We start from the raw sequence: 22,602 nt of genomic DNA, 5'->3' as shown, positions 1-22,602 counted from the left end.
AAAAATGAGAGGAAGAGACTATACCACTAAGAAAATGCAACCAGAAAATTCCAGATTGCAAAAAATGTAATAGGACCAAAACCGAGTTTCAATAAATACACGGCAATTTATAGCTTAAAAGAGACATAGGGACAGGTGAGCCAAATGCAATGTGTGGAACTTGTTTAGATCCTGATTTGAACAAATCAACTCTAAAAAGACTTATGAGACAGTGGGGAGAATGTGAACTATAATGGGGTATCTGATGGTATTAAGGAAGTATTAAATTTTTTTTTTTTTAGTGTAGTTATAGCCTTTTAAAGGTAAAAAGAAAGAATAAAGGTGGTGGAGGGTGCGATAATCCTATGAAGTGTCTGGGTTTGGGTCCTGAGGGCAGCCAATCACATCCCAGACTCACTGGCAATCAACAGTCCAAGCCAGGGTCCCATCAGCTGAATCCTGAGGTGGGGATGCTTCAGTCTTTTCAGAACAGGGTCAAGGAAGAGTCCAGAAACTGCCGTCATTGGCTTCATGAAAACCGAGCACGTCTTTGAGATCTTTTTCAAATTCTGCCTCTAAGTCAAGTCCTACCTGGCCAAAGTCAGAAGCCTGAAAGAGAAAAAAGCAAACAAACACGTTGAAGGATGAAGGATTACAGCCATCAAATCACTCATTCATTTTTTTTTGTTTGTTTTTTCTTTTTGAGTCAGGGTCACCTGACTTTCCCTGTCACCCAGGCTGTGGTGCAGTGGCACCGTCATAGCTCACTGCAGCCTTGAATTCCTGGGCTCACGTGATCCTCCCACCTCAGCCTCCTGAGAAGCTGAAACTACAGGCACATGCCACTATGCCCAGAGTTTTAAAACATTTTTTTTTTTTCTTTCAGAGATCGGGGTGAGAAGGCCTTGCTATATTGCTCAGGCTGGTCTCAAACTCCTGGCCTCAGGTGATTCCCTCACCTCGGACTCCCAAAAAGCTGGGATTACAGACGTGAGTCACCATGCCCAGCCTCACTCTTATTTTTTTAGGAGCCCAGCAGTGAGGCAGAATGGATGGGGAGATGCTGCTACTAAAATGTTGAAAAGCATGAGACTCCACCTGGTTGTTAACTTCCACCTGACAGGTGATTTGGACTGAAGGGTTAGTTTTGATCATGGCAAATCTGAGCATGATGCAAAATAGCTTAAAAAATTTTTAAATGCATTTCTTGGAAGCCCACTCACTGAGGAAGAATGACCCTCTGTTCTCCAGGACTACGGATACGCCAGGCACTGAGCGGCTCTCTGGTCAACCCTTTCTCCCTGCAGCTCCATGAGTGGGTACCAGTTTACAATTTGTGGTTTGTGAACATGCCAGCTCCTGGCATGGAAGAAGGGAAGGAAGCTGGGAAGGAAGAAGGGTGGAGATGAAAATCTTCCTTAGGTACTTCCCAAGAAATATCTGTACAAGTGAGGATAAAAATCAGGACAAACCAAAGTTACAAATGTCTGGGATTGCAGGATAGCTCAACTAGCTCAACTATGTCCCTCCCTAGTAAAGGAGGATGAAACCAACACTGTATCTGAAGGCAATTCCAGATGTTTGCATCCAATGAGAAATTGATGTGTAAAAATATGCAAGCATGATTATCCAGGAAGTTTAATTGATTTTATATTGTTTACTTATTTATTTTCATAGTTCTGAGGCAGGAAGAACAATGTAGGCATAAACTGCCTTTCCTTCCAGTTTGAACAAAGAGGCTGGATGCCATTTACTGCTCTCGTTGGGAGTGAGCTGCCCATGTGGGAACGGGGCATGGTTTTTTTCAGCTCCTGTTCCAGAGATCCCTCCCCTGTCCTGCTTGCTGTTCTTTTTGCCACTCACTCCTTGCCTCCAGGAATGCCGAGGTGGTTTTTTTCTGTAATCTTTGTCTCGTTTGAGCTCTCCCCAGGATGAAACTGAGTGCAATCCTTGCAAAATTCTGCTGTCCCAGAAATTAGGGGAAAGTAGAAAAGACGCAAAAAGGAAGCAGGAAATGCCCTTTACCTTGTAAAATGTTTTATGGTTGCGAAAGATCAGGCGCATGTCTCGCACAAACCATGCCACCGTGTACATTTCCGTCATCAGCCTTTCCTTAACCAGGTCCAACCACATTGCTTCCTGAAAGGGCTCACCATAATCTCGAATCTTGGGGACAAAGCCACCAGAGAGGTGACGTTAGCACAGCTGTCATCACTGGAAGGGATCCAACTTAAATACAATCCAAGCCTTCATTTCCAGGGTCATAATGATAATACCATCTGACTTCTTTAAGCCAGCTATTGTTCTAGGCACTAGATAAACTAAATTCTAAGCCAAGTATATGAATATGTAATCTCCACATTTATGGATACCATAAATAATGATACCCATTTCATAGATGAGGAAACCGAGGGGTGAAGAGGTCAAGGAACCTACCCAAGATGTCTCAGCAAGAAAGTGGTAGAGCTGGGATGGGAACCCACACACTTTGGCATCTACGGCTCTTTGTTTTCTTTTGAGATGGAGTCTTGCTTTGTCACCCAGGCTGGAGTGCAGTGGTGCGATCTTGGCTCACCACAACCTCTGCCTCCTGGGTTCAAGCGATTCTCCTGCCTCAGCCTCCTGAGTAGCTGGGATTACAGGTGCCCGCCACCATGGCTGGGCTAATTTTGTATTTTTAGTAGAGATGGGGTTTTGCCATGTTGGCCAAGCTGGTCTCAAACTCCTGACTTCAAGTGATCTGCCCGCCCTGGCCTCCCAAAGTGCTGGGATTACAGGCGTGAGCCACTGCTCCCAGCTGGCATCTGTGACTCTTAATTTCTAGTAGTAAAGACATTCTTCCTAAAGAGAAGATAAAACAGATACACAAGAGGAGAAGCAACTTGCCCGGTATCCCAGAGCCCGTGAGCAGTGGGGTGGAGTTTGAACCAGGTAGTCCCTCTCCAGAGTGTGCAGCAAAATCCCTGCTGCCCTGTTCCACTGCTGCCACGCTGCCCTTCTCTCCTGTTCTCCAGCTTCCTGAGCAAACTGCAGCACCTGCCGGACTCAGCCCCCAAATTTCTCAAAATGCATTTTATGCAAGAGAACTGTAAAATGTGACTTACATTAAATGGGATGCCCGTAAAAAAGGAGCTTTGTGGATGACAGTAGGCCTTCAAGAGGAGGAACTCACATTTCTGTAAAATGTGAAGAGGGCTTGAAAGTGAAATGCAGCTTAGAAACAGTGAAGTCAGGCGAGTATCTAGACATGCACACGGATGGGGCAGCCAAGCCCAGTCGGCATTCCAACCGTGCTTACCAAGGCTTACAGGGTGTGTGGGATTTTGTTTAGACTCTGTGTTTGGGCATTAAATCGTCATCCTCTAAAGGCAGACATTGAAGGCTCCCTTTGGTACATTGCCCTGACCCTGTGCCTGTTTGTGCTTCTCGTGTGAGAAGGGAAAAGCATAGGTTTGGGGTTTGCATCCAACTCACCAGCTGGTCCTGAGGCTGCATCTGCCTCTCCAGGATCTTAGATACATGATGGCACTGTGGGCTTCCTGAAGACCTCTTCATCCTGCAGAAGGTGCAACTCCACAGCGTCCTGAGAGGTTGGACATAAGGTGAGCGGAGGGCAAAGGCCCTGGAAACGGCCACCATTCCTGTGGCTGCCACTGTCTTCCCTCAGGAAGGATGGGCTCAGCCATGAGGGTGGGACACCTCCCAGAGTGTCCAAGATCCCCACATGGGCTCTCCAGCATTGGCCCTTCCCTCGCATCAGTGGTAGCAGCAGGCGGGCAGCCTGAGGAAGGTGGTGTCACTGTAAGCGTGGGCTCTCTTTTCCCTGTCTGAGCTGCTGGGAGCACAAAGGAACCCTGCCTGCCAGGCTAGAGTGTCAGAATCTGGGCTTTCACCTGCAGGGACCTCAGGCCTCCATCAGCCAGATGAGACCGTGGTGAACTGTGTGACAAGCCATGCTTCCTGTCTTTCCTCAGCAGGCACAGAACATAAGCTGGCGTTTCCCGTCCCCAACTCCTCTTGGAAGGAGTCCCTACTGTCCAGGGAATAGCACACTAGGAAACGGCACCTCCAGGGGCAGAAGCAGTGTGGGGCCGAGAGGCTCACTGGCAGTCTCAGAGACCCAGACAGGCCCAGAGTCTCTGGCACCAGACTGCTCTGCATCACACCCTTGTCCCCGACGCTCACAGGTCCTGCCCTTTCCATCTGGAGGTGAGTGCCGTGTGCCCGAGGCGGGGCTGCAGCCCACTCACCTCTTGGCTTCCGCAGGGGGGATGTGACAGTCCTCATGGAAGACTCGTGGACAAGTACCGCAGCAGAGAAGTTGTCCCCCTTTACAGCACACCTCGCATTCATCCGAGTTTTTCCGCTGCAAGGGCAGATAATGTGGGCACCACTGGGACCAGGGAGACCTACGAATGCTGGCCCTGTGGGGTTCTAGAACACATCATTTTTGTGTGTGCCAGAGTGGATATCCAAACCCAATATTTGGTGGGGGGAGCTGATGCCACCTCCCTGGGGGGAAACTGCAAGACAAATGGCACAATAAGCAGAGAGTCTGGGTGGTGACCACCACCACCAGGACTTTTCTTCTCTGGCTGTGGCTTGCTAACGGATTCTGTTGCATTTTGAGCTGTGCTGCTGCCTGCTGGCAAGCTTGTGCTTTGAGCTGGGCCACTCTGGGCAGCATTTGCTGAGCCCACCAAGCCTCTATTAATAGATCTAATGACCAAAGTAAGAAATGATGATAACTGGCATTTAGGTGCAGGAGTGCGGGAACTGTTGTTCCTGGTGCCTTGCCTAACTGCCCCATGGTCGTAACATAACACGGCCTTAAAATGTTCCACAGTGGGCATGGATGCTATGACCCAGTAAATAACACGTTAAAATAATTAAAATTAAGTTATCTTTGGCACTTACAATTGGCTTTACAAAATGGAACTCCATGGACCTTCTCTGTTAAAATATTTAATACTGATCAATATGAATTAAAACATGGTTTTCAAGGATTGAAACTCATTATGGAAGATCTATTTAGAGAAGGGATGATTATCCCCACTGTTTCTCCATTTAACAGCCTTATTTGGTCTGTTCTTAAGCTTGGAAAGAATGAATGGTGCCTTGCGGTGAATTACTACAATCTGAATCCTGTGACCCCACCTGTGAAGGCCCAATGTTATTGAAATTACTGACTCCATCCACTTAGCAAGTGGTAAATACTCTGCAGGCATAGATTTGACTAATGTGTTCTGTTCAGTGCCTATTTCAACAGATCTCAGCTGCAGATTGCTTTCACCCCCAAAGGGACACAATAGACCGTTATCTGGCTACCACGGGGTACCTCGACAGTTCTGCCACCATATATAATCTTTGCAGGCAGGATTTGAACTGCATCTGACATTCTCTAGGAGCACAGGTGTAACACCACCCTGAAGACACCCTTCTCTCAGCAAATTCATTTGATGCACTCAGGACATTACTCACAAGGAGCTCACAGAAAAGGATGGGGTTTGTGTTTCCGCGTGGATGTGGGATTAAACTAAAACAAAAAAGTATGGGCCACTGCCCCAGGCGTAGTACAGGGATCCGCCAATTTCTGGCCATTATCTGGTCAGTCGAGGGATGCTCCATCCCTGACACTGTCAAAAAATAATTATTGACCCTCTGAGTACTCACAGTGTTCTAATAAACCTCCCAGCATCCTTTAGGCCTCTTGAGTTTGAGGAAACACATCCCTCATTTATAGATTTTAGGTAAGCCCATTTATGCTGTTACTTGCAAAATAAGCCCACTTTGAATGGGGCCCCTTCTAACAAAAGGTTCTAGAATCTGTCAGATTGCAATACAGCAGGCATTAGTGCCCTCCCGAGTCTCATTCACTGTGGAAGCTTTGGCAACCTCCTCTCACGCCTCCTGGCATCTCTGGACCACCCATGATGGCCATGGGCTTCTGATACAAAAAAAACAAAACCCCAAAAGCTGTTCTCCTCAGCCTCACACTATATGCTGATAGAGTGGCAACTGCTGGCTGCATCCAAGCCCTTCTGGAGATGGAGGCTCTCATAGGCCAAGCCCGTGGCTCTTTACACCAGCTGCCCATCATGTGTGGGTCATGGAAGCAGCACGCTGCAGGGCAACCACAAAACACATTTTGGGAGTACCAGCATCGGTCTCTTTGTTGTACACATACATAAGTGAGACTGCAGTGGAGACAGACAGACGTGCTGCAGAGCAGCAGTGACACTGGATGATAAGGCTGAGGGCAAGGCCCGCGCTGGCTCATTCTCAGTCAGGTAAACTTTCATCTTATTCTCCCAACCTGGCCCTGGAAGGTGGGACTGAGAGGCTGGGTCAAGCATGCCCCTGGCTTTTATGTGCTGACGTGCGGCATTAGGAGAGTTAGAGGGTATTATCATGTTGGGGCTATTAATTAATGATCTGGATTTTAAAGATTTTTTTTTTTTCTGGTTGCAAAAGTAACAAACGGTCATTATAGTAATTCCAACTGTACATAAAGGTATAATACAGAAGGCATATGTCCCTGTGATCTCATCTCAAAATAAGTGCAGTTGATTCTTTTGGCTATTTTTTCACTCATAGACCTACCTACACGTTCACATAAGCAACAATGGGCTCCTTCCCCACACATCACAACTAGCAGTAAGTGTCCTGAAGCTCTCCTGGCCACAAAACCCTTTGGTGGCTTTCCATTGATGGAATGATATAACTCCATAGTTATGAATCCATGTATTTAAACAAATATCTATAGCAAAGGTCTAATATTCTATAAGAAAAGTTTAAAAAAAAACCCATTCTGTAGCTGTATCAGTTTATTCTGCAATACTGATAGAACTTGTGTTTGTCCCTAATTTTTTGCTATTATGATGTTACACTGAGCACCCCTGATTCTCAGGGTATTTCAGATCAGCATGGGAAAGATGATTTATATAATAGATGGCATTGGGAGACCAGTGCCTTAAACTTTGAATGAATCCAGCCTGGTCAGGCCAGCCTCCAGGGCAAGATGGCGGAGGCACCATTATCTCTGCTGGAAGTTCACAACTAACGGGAAGCTCATGAGTGGAACTGATGTCTGGAGAACACATCTAAGCAAGTAGAGGAGGTTGAGGAGGGGGAGTTAGTGCAGCCAATAGATGACTTCCATTTGCAGCTGTAGGGAGGCCCTGTAGAGACAAAGCTTAGTTCAAAGGCGTCATTCCATCCTGGTGCTACCAATAAGAAGCATGGAGGATTCAGCAATACTCGGTATGCAATCATGAATGATCCTCTTGTCCTTTCATATACTGTTCCTGTCTATTTCAATGCTTTTTTTTTTTTGCTTTTCATGTTGCAGCATTCTTTTTTTTTTTTGAGACAGGGTCTTGCTCTGTTGCCCCAGCTGGAGTGCAGTGGCATAATCTCGCCTCACTGCAACCTCTGCCTCCAGAGCTCAAGTGATCCTCCCACCTCAGCCTCCTGAGTAGCTGGGACTACAGGTGCATGCCACCATGCCTGGCTAATTTTTGTATGTTTTGTAAAGAAGGGGTTTTGTCCTGTTGCCCAGGCTGGTCTCAAACTCCTGGGCTCAAGGGATCCAACCACCTTGGTCTCCCAAAGTGCTGGGATTACATCGCTCTGTATAGCAATACAGAGTCTCACTATATCACTCAGGCTGGTCTTGAACTCCTGGGCTCAAGCAATCCTCCTACCTCAGCCTTAGCTGGGACTACAGGTGCACACCACCATTCCTGGTTGATTAAAAAAAATTTTGTTAGAGATGGGGTCTTGCTATGTTCCCTAGGCTTAGAGCATTTTATTTCTGACACCTTTGGTTTATAGCCATCCAAATATCCAGATCTTTTTCTAAAACACATGGACATGATGAGCTTTTTCATTTAATTTTTATTTTAGAGTCATTTGCTTCCCCATCCCAAATTAACTATGAAAATTAATTGTTTTGAAGATGCCATGCCCAAATGTGGAGGTGACTCAGAGCTGGGAAACTCAGAAGCTCTAAGGTGAGCCTCCAGACAGGGAAAGTCTGCAACATGGTGACTGAGAGGGTAGCAGAAATTCACTTGCTATTTACCTCTCTCTTGAGATTTATTCTTGGAGGACACAGCACAAGTCCATTCTGAAAGACAGAAGGAGTCAATGAATGAGGTTATTCTGGAGGTTTTACTTTGGTAGATACTGGCCTTCCCACTTCCTAGTGAATATCTGTACTCAGACATCACACTGGATCTCAAACCCAAGAAGTCAAAAAGAAAAATTAGCTCCCCCCCCGCCCAGTCAGTTTTTCTTCTGGACCTCACTTAGTGATAAAATCACTTTTTCCCCTGTCACTCAAACCCATGACCCAAGTTCTTCTTTCTTACCCTTTCCCATCCATTCCTTTCTCCTTCCATTTCTCCCTCTCTAGGTTAAAATCTTTATGATTTCATCCTAGTGATAATTTCTTGAGTGTTGCTGAGAGGCGCCTTGTGTTGGGTCCTGGGATCATAGACACTAGTTGTTCTCAGGACAGGAATAGTGTGCTGTGGACATGCAGCAGAGAGACAGACCATGGACTGGGCAGCCTGGAAATGCTGCAGAGGGGGCCAGATGAGCTGGGCCTTGAGTAGGTGTCAGGTAGAGGATGCAGGGGAGTGGTTGCAGGCATCTGTCTTCAGCTAGTTTCTTTTTAGCTTCTTACATCTCTCTCGACCTCAAAGCCCTTTGCCAGCATTTAAAGTTCCTGGACTCCTTTACTTGCATTTAAAGTTCTCCACCATCAGGAACAATCTGTGCTCCTAACTTTGTCACCCACAATTTTTTTTCTATGCACATTTAACTCCTTATAAATCATGCTGTTGAATCCTAACGGGAGCTCTTCACATTTCTGCTCTTAAAGCTCCACTTCTCCTTCAAGGATTTAAACCTGTCACCTATCTGTCCCTTGTCATTATAATACCTTCAGCAGCTCTCCTAGGGTCGTTCCTCCACAACGTATATTCCGTTTCCAGTTCTTTGCGTTTCTTCCTTTTCCTTCAATTTCAAATTCATTTGGTGTTAACCAAGTTCCGTCTTCATTCTGAATGCACTTCACTAAGGATCCTGTAAGAAAAGGACAGCCCATTCTTGGATCTGCCCCCATCCTCTGTGAATTCACCCTGAACCTCTTCATCCTAATCGTGGCCTTCTACCTTTCCAGGTCAGGAGAGACTTCCTCTGTGAGGTGGAAGCAGTAGCAGGGGAGTCTGCGGGCCTCTTCTCTTGGACTGAAGCCAGCCCTAAAGCCTGACTGAATGGTGAGGGAGTGGGACAGAATTTGCATTCGTGTGGTGCCTACATGCAGCAAGGACATGGCTGTCAGTACAGCAGGGCCCATGGGTGACTTCCAGGTGGGAGTGGAGGGTCTGATTGCCAGAAATACCATGATGTGGAAGAGTTTGGAAATTCCTTCCTAAGAAGCGTTTCTTCTGCAGTCTAGCTAGCAGGGTCCATCTCCTGATCTCAATTACACACACAGGTATTTTCCTCCCTTCTAGTGAGTCCTTCATCTAGGGATTCCAAACAGCAGAAGACCAAGGAACTCACCGTGTTTCATTTTCTTCTTATATAAAATCCCTTTCACCTCACCACAGGTCACGGGGAGTTTAGAACAGTGAAAATCCACAGTGTCATTTTTGGGTTTTCCTTAAAGTAGAAGAGAACAGTTTTGTGTTATTCAGTCTTCATTCCATCTTCCTTTTGAATTCTCCCCTCCATGAATTCCAATAATGTACAGGGTATTGGGGAACATTCTCTGGTTAATTTGCAGGAACTCTTTCGTCTCGAGTGACAGATAAGCTATGTGTACACAGTGGCCTGCAACAAACCACCACCACCGCCACCAACACTATATCAAAAAAAAAAAAAAATTTTAGTAGAACATGTAGGGCATCTTCAGTGAATGTGTCTTAATTTGCAAGTCAATTGGCTGTCACTGAATAGTCTTCTATTCTATAAGCATCCTGCTGATCTCTCTGTGCTGATGGAAGTTGCCTACCTAAAATGTTTCTTTGCATTCATGTTGCCAGAGGAAAAAAAATCTTCATTTATAATCTTATTTCCGACTCAAATGAAGACTTGGGTGAGTGAGGTGGCTGGCACTGAGGGGATGGTGTCAGTGTTAATTATTTGCTGTTTCTTTTCATTTTATTGCTTCCCTGCTTCTTCCTCGATGAATAAAAGAAAATCCTGGAAAGCTTTGAACTAATTTCCCAGTTGCTCATGGAGCGGTCTGGCAACTCGGAACACCTGGGTAGAAATCCAGAGTTTAGATTCAGGAGAAGCAGTTGCAAGAGGATTTAAAATAAATCTCAGCAATTCCTGCTGCCTTCCCCTCCAACCTCACTATGGGTGAATTCATTAAAGAGAGACAACAGGGGCTGTTTCTCTGGGGAGAAATGAAGGGGCTGTCCATGTCTTATGTTGAGTTACGGAGGATTTTGCCCCTAAAATGAATCTAGGAGAACATCTGGTCCAACTCTCTCCCTTGCCTCAAACAGTTATTGAAAGAGCTAAAGGAAAACAAATGGCAAAACAAGAGCATTGATGGAAAGAGGAAGGAACAGTATCAGTGGCGAAGAAGCCATTCATTTCTCCAGAAAGACACAAGGCAGATAGAGTGAGACTGAGAGAGGAGGGACCCTGAGAAGTGAGGACGTGATCCCCTGACAGAACCCTACAGGATGCCTGGCCTCACAGGAGCGGGGGCTGGCAGCAAGGCTAGGCATGGGGTTGGAGGGTAGGGGGGCTGTGGGAACTTAGGGTGGGAAAAACTTTGTTTCAACAGTCAGCCCTCTTGCATGGAGTGGCCAGCTCCACCATTTGTCTCTAGACTCAAGTCAGTAAATATGGAACAGCAGATGAGAGCGTGGCCTTGGGAGCCAGACTGGGGGGCGGGGAGAGGTGGGGGTGGGAAGGGCTTGTAATCCTGGCTCTGCAACTTACTAGAAGGATTACCTAAGCGTGCATTACTGTTATCAAATTTGAGTGGGAAATTTGCTGCCGCAGGTTCCTAATGTGAGTGAAAGGCAGAGCTCCAGGTGACTCTGGACCACTATGGCAAACCTTGAGGGAGATTAGCACAGCTCTGGGGACCTTCTACACTTCTCTGTCTCCACAGAAATGTCTTCTCTAATTCCCTGTGGTGAATATAGCTTTAGGGAACAAAAATGTCCCAAACACATTCACAAACAGATGAGGGAGCAGGGGGTGGCTTTGGGGGCCACAGGTAGCAAGCCGACGTGCAGAGTCATGGGGACAAACATCAGTCCCTTCCTTACCCAGTGGAGGCAGGCCATCAAGTGAGGTGGGGCCTTTAGACCCGAGGACATCCAAAGCCAACTGTCCTATGCCTGAGGGCAGCCTGTTCCTAATAGTGCTGAATCTGGCTCAGCCTCACCTACTCATCTTACCAACCAGGCCTTGAAGGATGGAACCCCGCGGCCCCAGGAACCCAGTGGGGGATGCCTGGGGCTCTCTAACATCAGCGGGCTTGTTTGTAAGGTGAGCTGCAGCAGCGGTGAATTTAGGTCCCCATTAGGAAGCATGAGCAAACAATGAGGAGCCCGCTGTGAAAAGCAAGCAATTAGAGAACAGAGAGCTCAGGGAAAGGAAAAGCAAGGTGGAGAAAACTAAGAAGAAAAGCCTAATCGAGATGAGGAATAGCGGCATGGTAGAAAACGAATTCATAATCCAGAAGACCAACTCCAGGAATTCCTACAGAACGTGAGGAAGAAGCACAAGGTGGAAATTATGCACGGAAAGACCACAGGCCTGGGGAATGATTTGGGAGCTCTATGACGTATACATGAGGGGTCTGGGGAGGGGATGATGCGGGGTGGAGATGGGGCAGTGGGAGGAAAAGTGATAGTCAAGGAAACAGTAAGAGCAGCAGATGCACTGTGTCATCTATCCGCACAACAATGTGTAAGAATGAGAAGGCAATGACTGTCCCCATTTTATAGATGAGGGACTTGGGCTTACATGTGGAGAGAGAATTGCCGGTGGTCACCATATTACATGAGGTGGAGCTGGCACTGGAATTTACACATGCCAGACCCAGTATCTAGCGCTCTTTCCACATCATCAGAAATGCCACGAGACTGCACATCATACAAGCAACAACAGCACAGATACTCTGCATTTAATGAGAAGTTACAGTGCAGAAGGGAGAAGAAACTGATGCTGAGGGACAACTGTCAACGTTTGCCGGGGGCTCCTGCCTCCACCAGTGTTTGAGAGTAGGTGCTTTCTGGGTTCATTTACATTTTTAGTGTAGAGGATAAAGGGCTTGAAATTGGAACACATAGGTTGATTTTAGCTCATTCAAGTCTTTTGCCCTTTAATTGAATCTGTAAAATGGGCTCACACTCACTTATTATGGTAATTAAATGGCAAAATGTAGATCAAAGTGCTTTGCCAACTGTGAAGTAATGTACACATTTATATGGTTATCAGGACCTCTGCATAAAGTTGTACGGGTTGTGCCCTGAGCAAGGACTCCACCTTTAAGGGGTGCTCTAATTCATATTAGAAACAGAGTCAGTTTACCTGCTTAGTACAACAATTTTCCAGCAGAAGGCAGAAAAGGGTTTGGTTTCAAGAACTGGCTCTGACAGATGAGGTAGTGAATTGAGGAAAGGGCACCTTTTTCTAACTCACACACATGCATCAGATAGGCCCAGATACTGGTATTCATACTTGATGAAGATGTACCAGCTGTGTGAGGCATGGGGAGCTGGACATACAGCAATGCACAAGACCCATCCACTTACTGACCTCACGTGACTTTCACGCAGTGAACAGGCTGTGCACAGATCATTCATCACAGTTAAAATAAGTGCCATGAAGAAAAAATGCAGGTCTCCACAAGGGCATGTCAGGGAGACCCACCCCTACCTGCTGGGAGAGAGAATGCTTCCCTGTGGAAGTGACATTTAAGGTGACGTCTGAGGGCAAAGGTCTAATATCCAGAATTTACAAGGAACTTAAACAAATTTACAAGAAAAAAACAACACCTTTACAAAGTGGGCAAAGGACATGAACAGAAACTTCTCAAAAGAAGACATTTATGCGGCCAATAAACATATGAGAAAAAGCTCCACATCACTGAGCATTAGAGAACTGCAAATCAAAACCGCAATGAGATACCATCTCATGCCAGTCAGAATGGCGATTATTAAGTCAAGAAACAACAGATGCTGGCAAGGCTGTGGAGAAATAGGAACACTTTTATACTGTTGGTGGGAATGTAAATTAGTTTAACCATTGTGAAAGACCTCATAGCAATTCCTCAAAGACCTAGAACCAGAAATACCATTACTCAGCAATGTAATATCCCATTACTGGATATACACCCAAAGGAATATAAATCATTCTATTATAAATATACATGCATGTGTGTGTTCACTGCAGCACTATTCACAATAGCAAAGACATGGGCTCAACCTAAATATCCATCAATTATAGACTGGATAAAGAATATATGGTACATATAACACCATGGAATACTATGCAGCCATAAAAAGGAAAAAGGTCATGTCCTTTGCAGGGGCATGATTAGAGCTGGAAGCCATTATCCTCAGCAAACTAATGCAGGAACAGAAAACTAAACACCACATGTTCTCACTTATAAGTGGGAGTTAAACAATGAGAACACATGGACACAGGGAGGGGAACAGCACACACTGGGGCCTGTCAGGGGAGCAGGAGGGAGAGCACCAGGATAAATAGCTAATGCATGTTGGGCTTAATACCTAGGGGATGGGTTGATAGGTGCAGCAAACCACCATGGCACACATTTACCTATGTAACAAACCTGCACATCCTGCACATGTATCCTGGAACTTAAATTTTTTTTAAAAAGGTGAGGTCTGGGGGAGGAGGATAAGGGGATTAGCTTTGGGGTTGGGTGGGTGAGCTGGGAGGCTCATGTGAGGAGGCCCTGAGCAGGAAGGAGGTGGGAGCATTCAGTATCTGATGACCTATGCTGTGAGGAATCAGGCTGGTGTGACCCTAGAGACATGGGTAGGGGTGGTTTATGGGTGTTGGTGACATCCTGTGTCTTGAGCTGCGTGCTGGGTATGCGGGTGCTTTTTCTGTGTGTGTGAATCCATCAAGCTGTACTCTTAGGATACATGCCTTTTCTGCAAGCACATACACCAGTGCTACTCAGTGCTTCAGCCCACGATGCGACAGGGGCTTGATCAGAATCAATGCACTGTTGTCTCCACTGAGGAATCTTGCTATGAAAACAGTGTGCTTAGCATCACAGTTCGTTTACAAGCTCCTTATTCTCGTAGACCTACAACCAACATGCTTGTAGATGGCATCAGTCTGGGGACCCCACCTTGGGTAGCACCTATTATACTTTGATAATGAATAAAAAGGGCCAATGTGGCTGGAGCCTAAAAAAGGAAGACAGGTGACAAGAAATGATGCTGAAGAAGTGAGGTTTAAAAGCAGAAGAAAAATAAATGCAAGAAGAGGGGTGAGAGGGAGAGGACAGAGATGCAAAGAGGACTGAGGGTGCAGAGAGGCTGAAGCAAGCCCAGGGTCCCAACCAACACAGGAAAAGGAATGAGAACACTGTCAGGCTGTGCTTGAATAAGGGTTTCCTTTAATTCCTAGAATGGAAGACATAGAAGTTTATTTTGGAATTTGACTTAAAGGTTTAGTAATCATCCTTAATCGTTTTTGGGTCTTTGTATAGCTCTGTGTTAAAGAATCCCTCCAAGTATGGAAATAGCCACCATGCACAAGGGGGTGGGTTAGGCTGGCAGCACTCCTGATGCACCCAATTCAGCTGGTACCCATGAGGGTGGAGAACAACTTTGGAGGAGAAGGACAAGGACAGTGGAAGAAGGGAGAGAGGAGAAGGAGAGGGCGAGTGGAGCCTTCAGCAGAGGCCAGGGCTCTGGGGAGCCCAACGGGGAGGCGCTGTGGCTTGCTCGCTTACTTCTTCAGTGAATATTTTTCTGAAATCTCCTTTTTGAACTTGAACAGATATCTTTCTGCTTTTTCTTTTCTAAAAACAGAATTAATAATCACTTATAGCTACAAACATAGATTTATAAGCCTCATAGGTTAACAATCTTAAAGTATTTTTTCCTGTTTTTCTACCAGTTTGGAGAGACAAGTTACATATGAGTCCTTATGAAAGGACTTCCTTGTAGCATTGACTAAGGAAATACAGCAAGCTCATGTTAATAGACAGAAAAGCTAAAAATACTACAGAGGCCAAATTTCCACTAATTAATATATGTCAATACATTTACTACAAATACTAGAATAAAGGGATGTACAGGAGTCCCCCCTTATCCACAGGGCATATGTTTCAAGCCCTCCAGTGGATGCCTGAAACCACGGGTAGTGCGCACCCCTGCAGATACTATGTTTCTTCAATCTGATAACCAAGACAGCTACTAAGTGACTGATGGGTGGGCTGAGTATACAGCAGGACACACTGGACCAAGGGATGATTCACATCCCCGAGTGGGATACAGCAGAATGGTGCAAGACTTTGTCACGCTACTCAGAACAGCGCATCATTTTTAACTTACAAATTGTTTATTTCTGGAACTTTCCATTTAATATTTTCAAACTGCAGTTGACTTCAGGTAACTGAAGTCATGGAAAAAAAACTGCTTATAAAGGGGGGCTACTGTACGGCCTTATAAATATCACATAGGAAGGGCTTTTTAAGGAGGAAGTAATGGGCATAAAGCAGTGGTTAACTTTGGGTGATTTTGCTCTCAGGGGATATCTGGCAATGTTTGGAAATCTTTGTTTGTCAGAACTGGGAAGCAGGTGCTACTGGCATCTAATGGGTAGAGGCCAGAGATGTTGCTAAACATCCCATGACACATAGGACAGCCTCCGAAGCAAAGAATTATTCAGTCCAAAATGTCAATAATGCCAAGATTCAGAAACTCTGGCATAAACCATACTGCTAAAGGTAAACTGATTTGTCTATCTAACTAAGCAAATGGCTCCACAACCAAAAGCTTCTTAAGTTCAAAGACAGAAACCAAATCAGAAAAACTGTAATAATTATAACAAAGGGTTAATTTCCCTAACGGATTAAACAAAAAAAAAATGGCCAGTCCTATAGAAAAACGGGCAAATTCAAACAGATGACCCTCAAAAGAAAAAATTCCAATGTCGAATTTATTTAAAAAACAGGTAAATTGGTAAAGATAGGCTAGGTAATGCTGTGGTAATTCATGATCCTCCCAAATCTCAGTGGTTTATTACAAGTGTCACCAAACTATGGTCTAAGGGCCAAATTGGCCTACTGCCTGTTTATGTAAATAAAGTTTTATTGGAATACAGCCACGCCCATTTGTTTATGTATTTGCCTCTGGCTGCTGTCACGCTACAAAGGCAGAGTCGAGTAGCTGCATCTTCTGGTCCTTTTTGGAAAAAATTTGCCAAGCTCTGGTTTGCAATGACAAAGGTTTACTTCTCTCTCATGCTGTTTGTTCATCATAAATTAGATGAGGCTCAGCCCTACATTACTGACACTCATGGCTCCTGCAGACAGAGCAGCCTCTGTCTAGAACATCCCTGGTCTTGGGCAGAGAGAAAGAAGACAAAGGGGCTCTTAAAGCCTTGGCCTGAAAGTGGCTCTCTAACTTGGGTCCACATTTCTTTCGCTAAGTTATCACATGGGCATTCCCTGGGTCCACAGGGCAGGGCTGTGGACTTCTGAGGAGGTGGGGCACTGGAACACTGGAGAACCGTAATACAAGCTACCACAGCATGTTTGATCACCTGCCAAGTGAAAAGAAATTCAAAGGGAAACACTGGTGGAATATCACTCTTCACCTTTGGCCGTCATCATAGACACATCTTGTTATTTCTAGTGTTGGTGAAAGTGGAGGGAAAGGGTGTCTATATGATGTTAATGGGAGTATAAACAGGCAATTTAGGCAATTTGACAACAAATATGTCCTAATTTAAAAATGCAGACTTGACCAAGCAACTTCATTTCTAAAAATGAAACATAAAAATCAGTCCTGCGAATGTGTCCACTTTGAGGATTGGTGCCACTTCCAAGACTGGGTTGGCCAGAACCTGAAAGGAGTCTCCCAAACTCAAGAGAGTAGTGGCGACTCTAATAACAGAAATGAAAACAGCAGACAGTGGGGAGTAGTCATGTCAATCCACATGGCAAAGCCAAGGTGAACTGCACCCCGAGAACACTTCTTCCAACAATCACTGTCACATCAACAGATCCGTGCTCTGTCTTCATGTCCCTCTTGTCTGTACGTCTCCCTCCTTCTACTATTGACTTTACATATCTATCTGACCCTGTACTGCTCCAAGAGACTCCCCTACACTGAGCTATTCAAATAGCAGATTCCATCATTAGCCTTACCTTTCGATCCGGACTTTCGGGCACATTCAGTTCTTGCCTTTTGGACTCTCGTCATGACCTTTGAGTTCCAGGTTGAGTCGTCTTTCCTTTGAGTCACCTTATCCACCACTCGGAGCTTCTCTTGGATGCCATGCCCAGGTGAGGTTGCCCCTGGACCAAATAGACTTGTGAATAGTTTAGTGAGCTCCCTTCTCATGTTCCCAGCCCCTACCCTTTCAGGAGTTATCTTGCCATTTCTCTATAATTCTCTCTTTTCTTGTGTGTATCTTTCTTCTCCCCCAGACTCATAATACTTCCTTCTATTTCTCTTTTTCAAGTCCTCATTTTGTTTAGTAATTATAGGTGTATCAATTAGAACGCAAGCTCCACTAGTGTAGGGATTTGTGTCTGTCTTGCTCACTGCTGAGTTCCCAGGTCCTAGGACAGATACCTGGCCCACACCTTACACTCCATTGCTGAATGAATGTTTAATAGCCACTAAAGTTTTGAAAATATTAAATGTATTTTTCTTTTTAATTTGTTTTTATTTCAATAGCTTTTGGGGTACAAGTGGTTTTTGGTTACATGGATGAATTATATAACGGCAAAGTCTGAGACTTTAGTGCACTCTTCGTCTGAGTAGTGTACATTGTACCCAATACATAGTTTTTTATTCCCTCTCCTCCCTCCCTCCCCCTTCTGAGTCTCCATAATCCATTATATCACTCTGTATGCCTTTGAGTACTAATATCTTAGCTCCCATTTATAAGTGAGAACATACAGTATTTGGTTTTCCATTCCATTACCTCACTTAGAATAATGGCCTCCAGCTCCATTTAAGTTGCTGCAAAAGACATTATTTCGTTCTTTTTTATAGTTGAGTAGTACACCATGGTGTATATATACTACATTTTCTTTACACATTCATTGGTCAATGGGCACTCAGGTTGGTTCCCTATCTTTACAATTGTGAATTATGTAGCAATAAATATGTGTGCAGGTGTCTTCTTGATATAATGACTTATTTTCCTTTGGGTTGATACTTAGTAGTGGGGTTGCTGGATTGAATGGTAGATCTACTTTTAGTTCTTTAAGAAATCTCCATACTGTTTTCCATAGAGGTTGTACTAATTTGCACTCCCACCAGCAGTGTATAAACATTCCCTTTTCACCACATCCATGTCAACATCTATTTTTTTTTTTGACTTCTTAATAATGGCCATTCTTGCAGGAGTTAGGTGGTATCTCACTGTGGTTTTAATCTTCATTTCCCTGATGATTAGTGATGTTGAGCATTTTTTCAGATGTTTGTTGGCCATTTGTATACCTTCTTTTGAAATATGTCTATTTATGTCATTTGCCCACTTTTTGATGGGATTTTTTTTTCTGTAATGTTTGAGTTTCTTGTAGATGCTGGATATTAATTCTTTGTTGGATGCATCATTTGCAAATATTTTCTCCCATTCTGTGGGTTGTCTGTTTACTCTGATGTTTATTTCCTTTGCTATGAAGAAGCTTTTCAGTTTAATTAAGTCCCATTTATTTATTTTTGTTTTTGTTGCATTTGCTTTTGGGGTCTCAGTCATGAATTCTTTGCCTAGGCCAATGTCCAGAAGAGTTTTTCCTAGGTTTTCTTATAGAATTTTTCTGGTTTCAGGTTTTAGGTTTAAATTTTTGATCTATCTCGAGTTAATTTTTGTATAAGGTGGGAAGTAGGGATCCAGTTTCATTCTTTTACATGTGGCTAGCCAGTTTTCCCAGCACCATTTATTAAATAGGGTGTCATTTCCCCAATTTATGTTTTTGTATGCTTTGTCAAAGATCAGTTGGTTGTAAGTATTTGGCTTTATTTCTGAGTTCTCTATTCTGTTCCATTGGTCTATGTATCTATTTTTATAACAGTATCATGCTGTTTTGGTAACTATAGCCTTGTAGTATAATTTTAAGTCTGGTAATGTGATGCCTTCAGATTTGTTCTTTTTGCTTATGATTGCTTTGGCTTTGCAGGCTCTTTTTTGGGTTCCATATGAATTTTAAGATTTTTTTTTCTAGTTCTGTGAAAAATGATGTTGGTATTTTGATAAGAATTCCATTCAATCTGTAGATTGCCTCGGGCAGTGTGATCATTTTCATATTGATTCTTCCAATCCATGAGCATGGGATGTGTTTCTACATGTTTGTGTCATCTATGATTTCTTTCAGCAGTGTTTTGTAGTTATTCCTGTAGAAATCTTTCATCTCCTTGGATAAGTATATTCCTAGGTATTTTATTTTATTTTGTTGAAGTTGTTTTAAAAGGGATTGAGTTCTTGATTTGATTCACAGCTTGGTCACTGTAGGTGTATAGCAGTGCTAATTTGTGTACATTTCATTTTGTAACCTGAGACTTTACTGGATTCATTTATCAAATCTAGGAGTCTTCTGAAGGAGTCTTTAGGGTTTTCTAGGTATATGATCATATAATCAGTGAACAGTGATACTTTGATTTCTTTTCCAATTTGGATGTCATTTCTTTCTTTCTCTTTTCTGATTGTCCTGGCTAGGACTGCTAGTACTATGTTGAATAGAAGTGGTGAAAATGGGCATCCTTTTCTTGTTCCAGTTCTCAGGGGGAATGCATTAGACTTTTTCCCATTTAGTATCATGTTGGCTGTGGGATTGTCATATCTGGCTTTTATAACTTTGAGGTAAGCCTCTTCTATGCCTAGTTTGTTGAGGATCTTTATCTAAAGGGATGCTGGATTTTATCAAATGTTTTTTCTGCATCTATTGAAATGATCTATGGTTTTTAATTCTGTTTTTGCGACGTACCACATTACTGACTTGCACGTGTTAAACCATCCTTAAATCCGTGGGATTAAATCCATTTGATCATGGTGTATTATATTTTTGATGGGCTGTTGGAGTCAATCTCACAGTTTGTTATTTGTCTGTTCATAGTTTCTATTTTTTCCCAATTTAATCTAGGGGGCGTGTATGTTTCCAAGAATTTATTCATTTCCTCTAGATTTTTCTAGTTTTTGTGCATAGAGGTGTTCATAGTAGTCTTGAATGATCTTTTGTATTTCTGTGGTGTCAGTCGTAATGTCTCCAGTTTCATTTCTAGTTGAGTTTATTTGAAACTTCTCTCTTCTTTTTTTGGTTACTCTGGCTAATGTTCTTATCAATTTTGTTTATCTTTTCAAAGAACCAGCTTTTTGTTTAATTGATCTTTTTTATTTTTTGTTTCAATTTTATTTCATTCTGCTCTCATCTTTCTTTTTTTTTGCTAGCTTTGGGTTTCTCTAGTTCCTTTAGGCATGACATTAGGTTGTCAATTTGTGATCTTTCAGACTTTTTGATGTAGGCATTTAGTGCTATGAACTTTCCTTTTAAAAGCACTGCTTTTGCTGTATCCTAGAAGTTTTGATAACTTATGTCACTGTTACCGTTCATTTCAAATAATTTTCTAATTTCCATCTTAATTTCAGTGTTAACCCATAAATCATTCAGGAGCGGATTATTTAATTTCCATTTATTTGTTATGGTTTTGAAAGTTCCTTTTGGAGTTGATTTCTAGTTTTATTCCACTGTGGTCTGAGAAACCCCCCAAAATGGGATACATGCACAGAACGTGCAGGTTTCTTACATAGGTACACATGTGCCATGGTGGTTTGCTGCACCTATTGACCCATACTCTAAGTTCCCTCCCCTCACCACCCACCCCCCAACAGGCCTTGGTGTGTGTTGTTCCCCTCTCTGTGTCCATGTGTTCTCAATGATCAACTCCCACTTATGAGTGAGAACATGTGGTGTTTGGTTTTCTGTTCCTGTGTTACTTTGCTAAGGATGATGGGTTCCAGCTTCATCCATGTACCTGCAAAGGACATGATCTCATTACTTTTTATGGCTTCATAGTATTCCATGGTGTATATGTACCACATATTCTTTATCTAGTCTGTCATTGATGGGTATTTGGGTTGGTTCCACATCTTTGCTATTGTAAATACTGCTGTGATAAACATATGTGTGCATGTGTCTTTACAGTAGAATGATTTATATTCCTTTGGATATATACCCAGTAATGAGATTGCTGTGTCAAATGGTATTTCTGGTTCTAGATCCTTGAGGAATCACCACACTGTCTTCCACGATGGTTGAACTAATTTACACTCCCACCAACAGTGTAAAAGTATTCCTATTTCTCCACAGCCTCACCAGCATCTATTGTTTTCTGACTTCTTAATAATTGTCATTCTGACTGGCATGAGATGGTCTCTCATTGCAGTTTTGATTTGCATTTTCCTGATGATCAGTGATGTTGAGCGTTTTTCCATATGTTTGTTGGCCACGTAAATGTTTTTTTTTTTTTTTTTTGAGAAGTGTCTGTTCATATTCTTTGCCCAGTTTTTGATGGGGTTGTTTGTTTTTTTCTTGTAAATATGTTTAAGTTCCTTGTAAATTCTGGATATTAAACCTTTGTCAGATGGGTGGATTGCAAAATTTTTCTCCCATTCTGTAGGTTGCCTGTTCACTCTATTTCTAGTTTCTTTTGCTGTGCAGTAGCTCTTTAGTTTAATTAATTCCCATTTGTCAATTTTGGCTTTTGTTGCAATAGCTTTTGGCTTTTTTGTCATGAAGACTTTGCCCATGCCTATGTCTTGAATGATATTGCTTCAGTTTTCTTCTAGAGTTTTTATGGTTTTGGGTTTTACATTTAAGTCTTTAATCCATCTTGAGTTATTTTTTGTATAGGATGTGAGGAGGGGGTCCAGTTTCAGTTTTCTGCATATTTATAGCCAGTTTTCCTGGCACCATTTATTAAATGGGGACTTTTGCTATTGCTTGCTTTTGTCAGGTTTGTTGAAGATCAGATGGTTGTAGATGTGTCGTATTATTTCTGAGGTCTCTGTTCTGCTCCATGGTCTATATGTCTGTTTTGGTACCGGTACTGTGCTGTTTTGGTTACCGTAGCCTTGTCATATTGTTTGAAGTCAGGTAGTGTGATGCATCCAGCTTTGTTCTTTTTGCTTAGGATTGTCCTAGCTTTATGGAATCTTCTTTGATTCCATATGAAATTTAAAATAGTTTTTTTTTTCTAATTCTATGAAGAATGTAGAGACAATATACCAGAATCTCTGGGACACAGCTAAAGCAGTGTTAAGAGGAAAACTTGTAGCACTAAATGCCCACATCAGGAAGCTAGAAAGATCTCAAATGGACACCCTAACATCACAATTAAAAGAGCTAGAGAC

General features: G+C 43.3%; 1 protein-coding gene across 1 annotated transcript in view; it reads right to left on the bottom strand.

The window, feature by feature from the left end:
• Positions 1 to 219: 219 nt before the first annotated feature.
• The window catches only part of SP110 (SP110 nuclear body protein), a 50,795-nt gene continuing 28,412 nt past the window's right edge, over positions 220 to 22,602 (bottom strand). Inside the window, 10 exon segments of the mRNA XM_058437642.1 lie at positions 220 to 588; positions 2,005 to 2,145; positions 2,866 to 3,015; positions 3,454 to 3,562; positions 4,230 to 4,345; positions 8,066 to 8,110; positions 8,930 to 9,072; positions 9,556 to 9,654; positions 14,966 to 15,034; positions 17,390 to 17,539. Coding sequence (XP_058293625.1) covers positions 475 to 588; positions 2,005 to 2,145; positions 2,866 to 3,015; positions 3,454 to 3,562; positions 4,230 to 4,345; positions 8,066 to 8,110; positions 8,930 to 9,072; positions 9,556 to 9,654; positions 14,966 to 15,034; positions 17,390 to 17,539 — 1,136 coding nt within the window. The 3' untranslated portion in view covers positions 220 to 474.

Source organism: Hylobates moloch, unplaced genomic scaffold, assembly GCF_009828535.3.
Source record: "Hylobates moloch isolate HMO894 unplaced genomic scaffold, HMol_V3 SCAFFOLD_1, whole genome shotgun sequence".
NCBI lineage: Eukaryota > Metazoa > Chordata > Mammalia > Primates > Hylobatidae > Hylobates > Hylobates moloch.
Note: the sequence above shows the minus strand (reverse complement) of the source record. Positions and strands in the feature narration are given on the sequence as shown.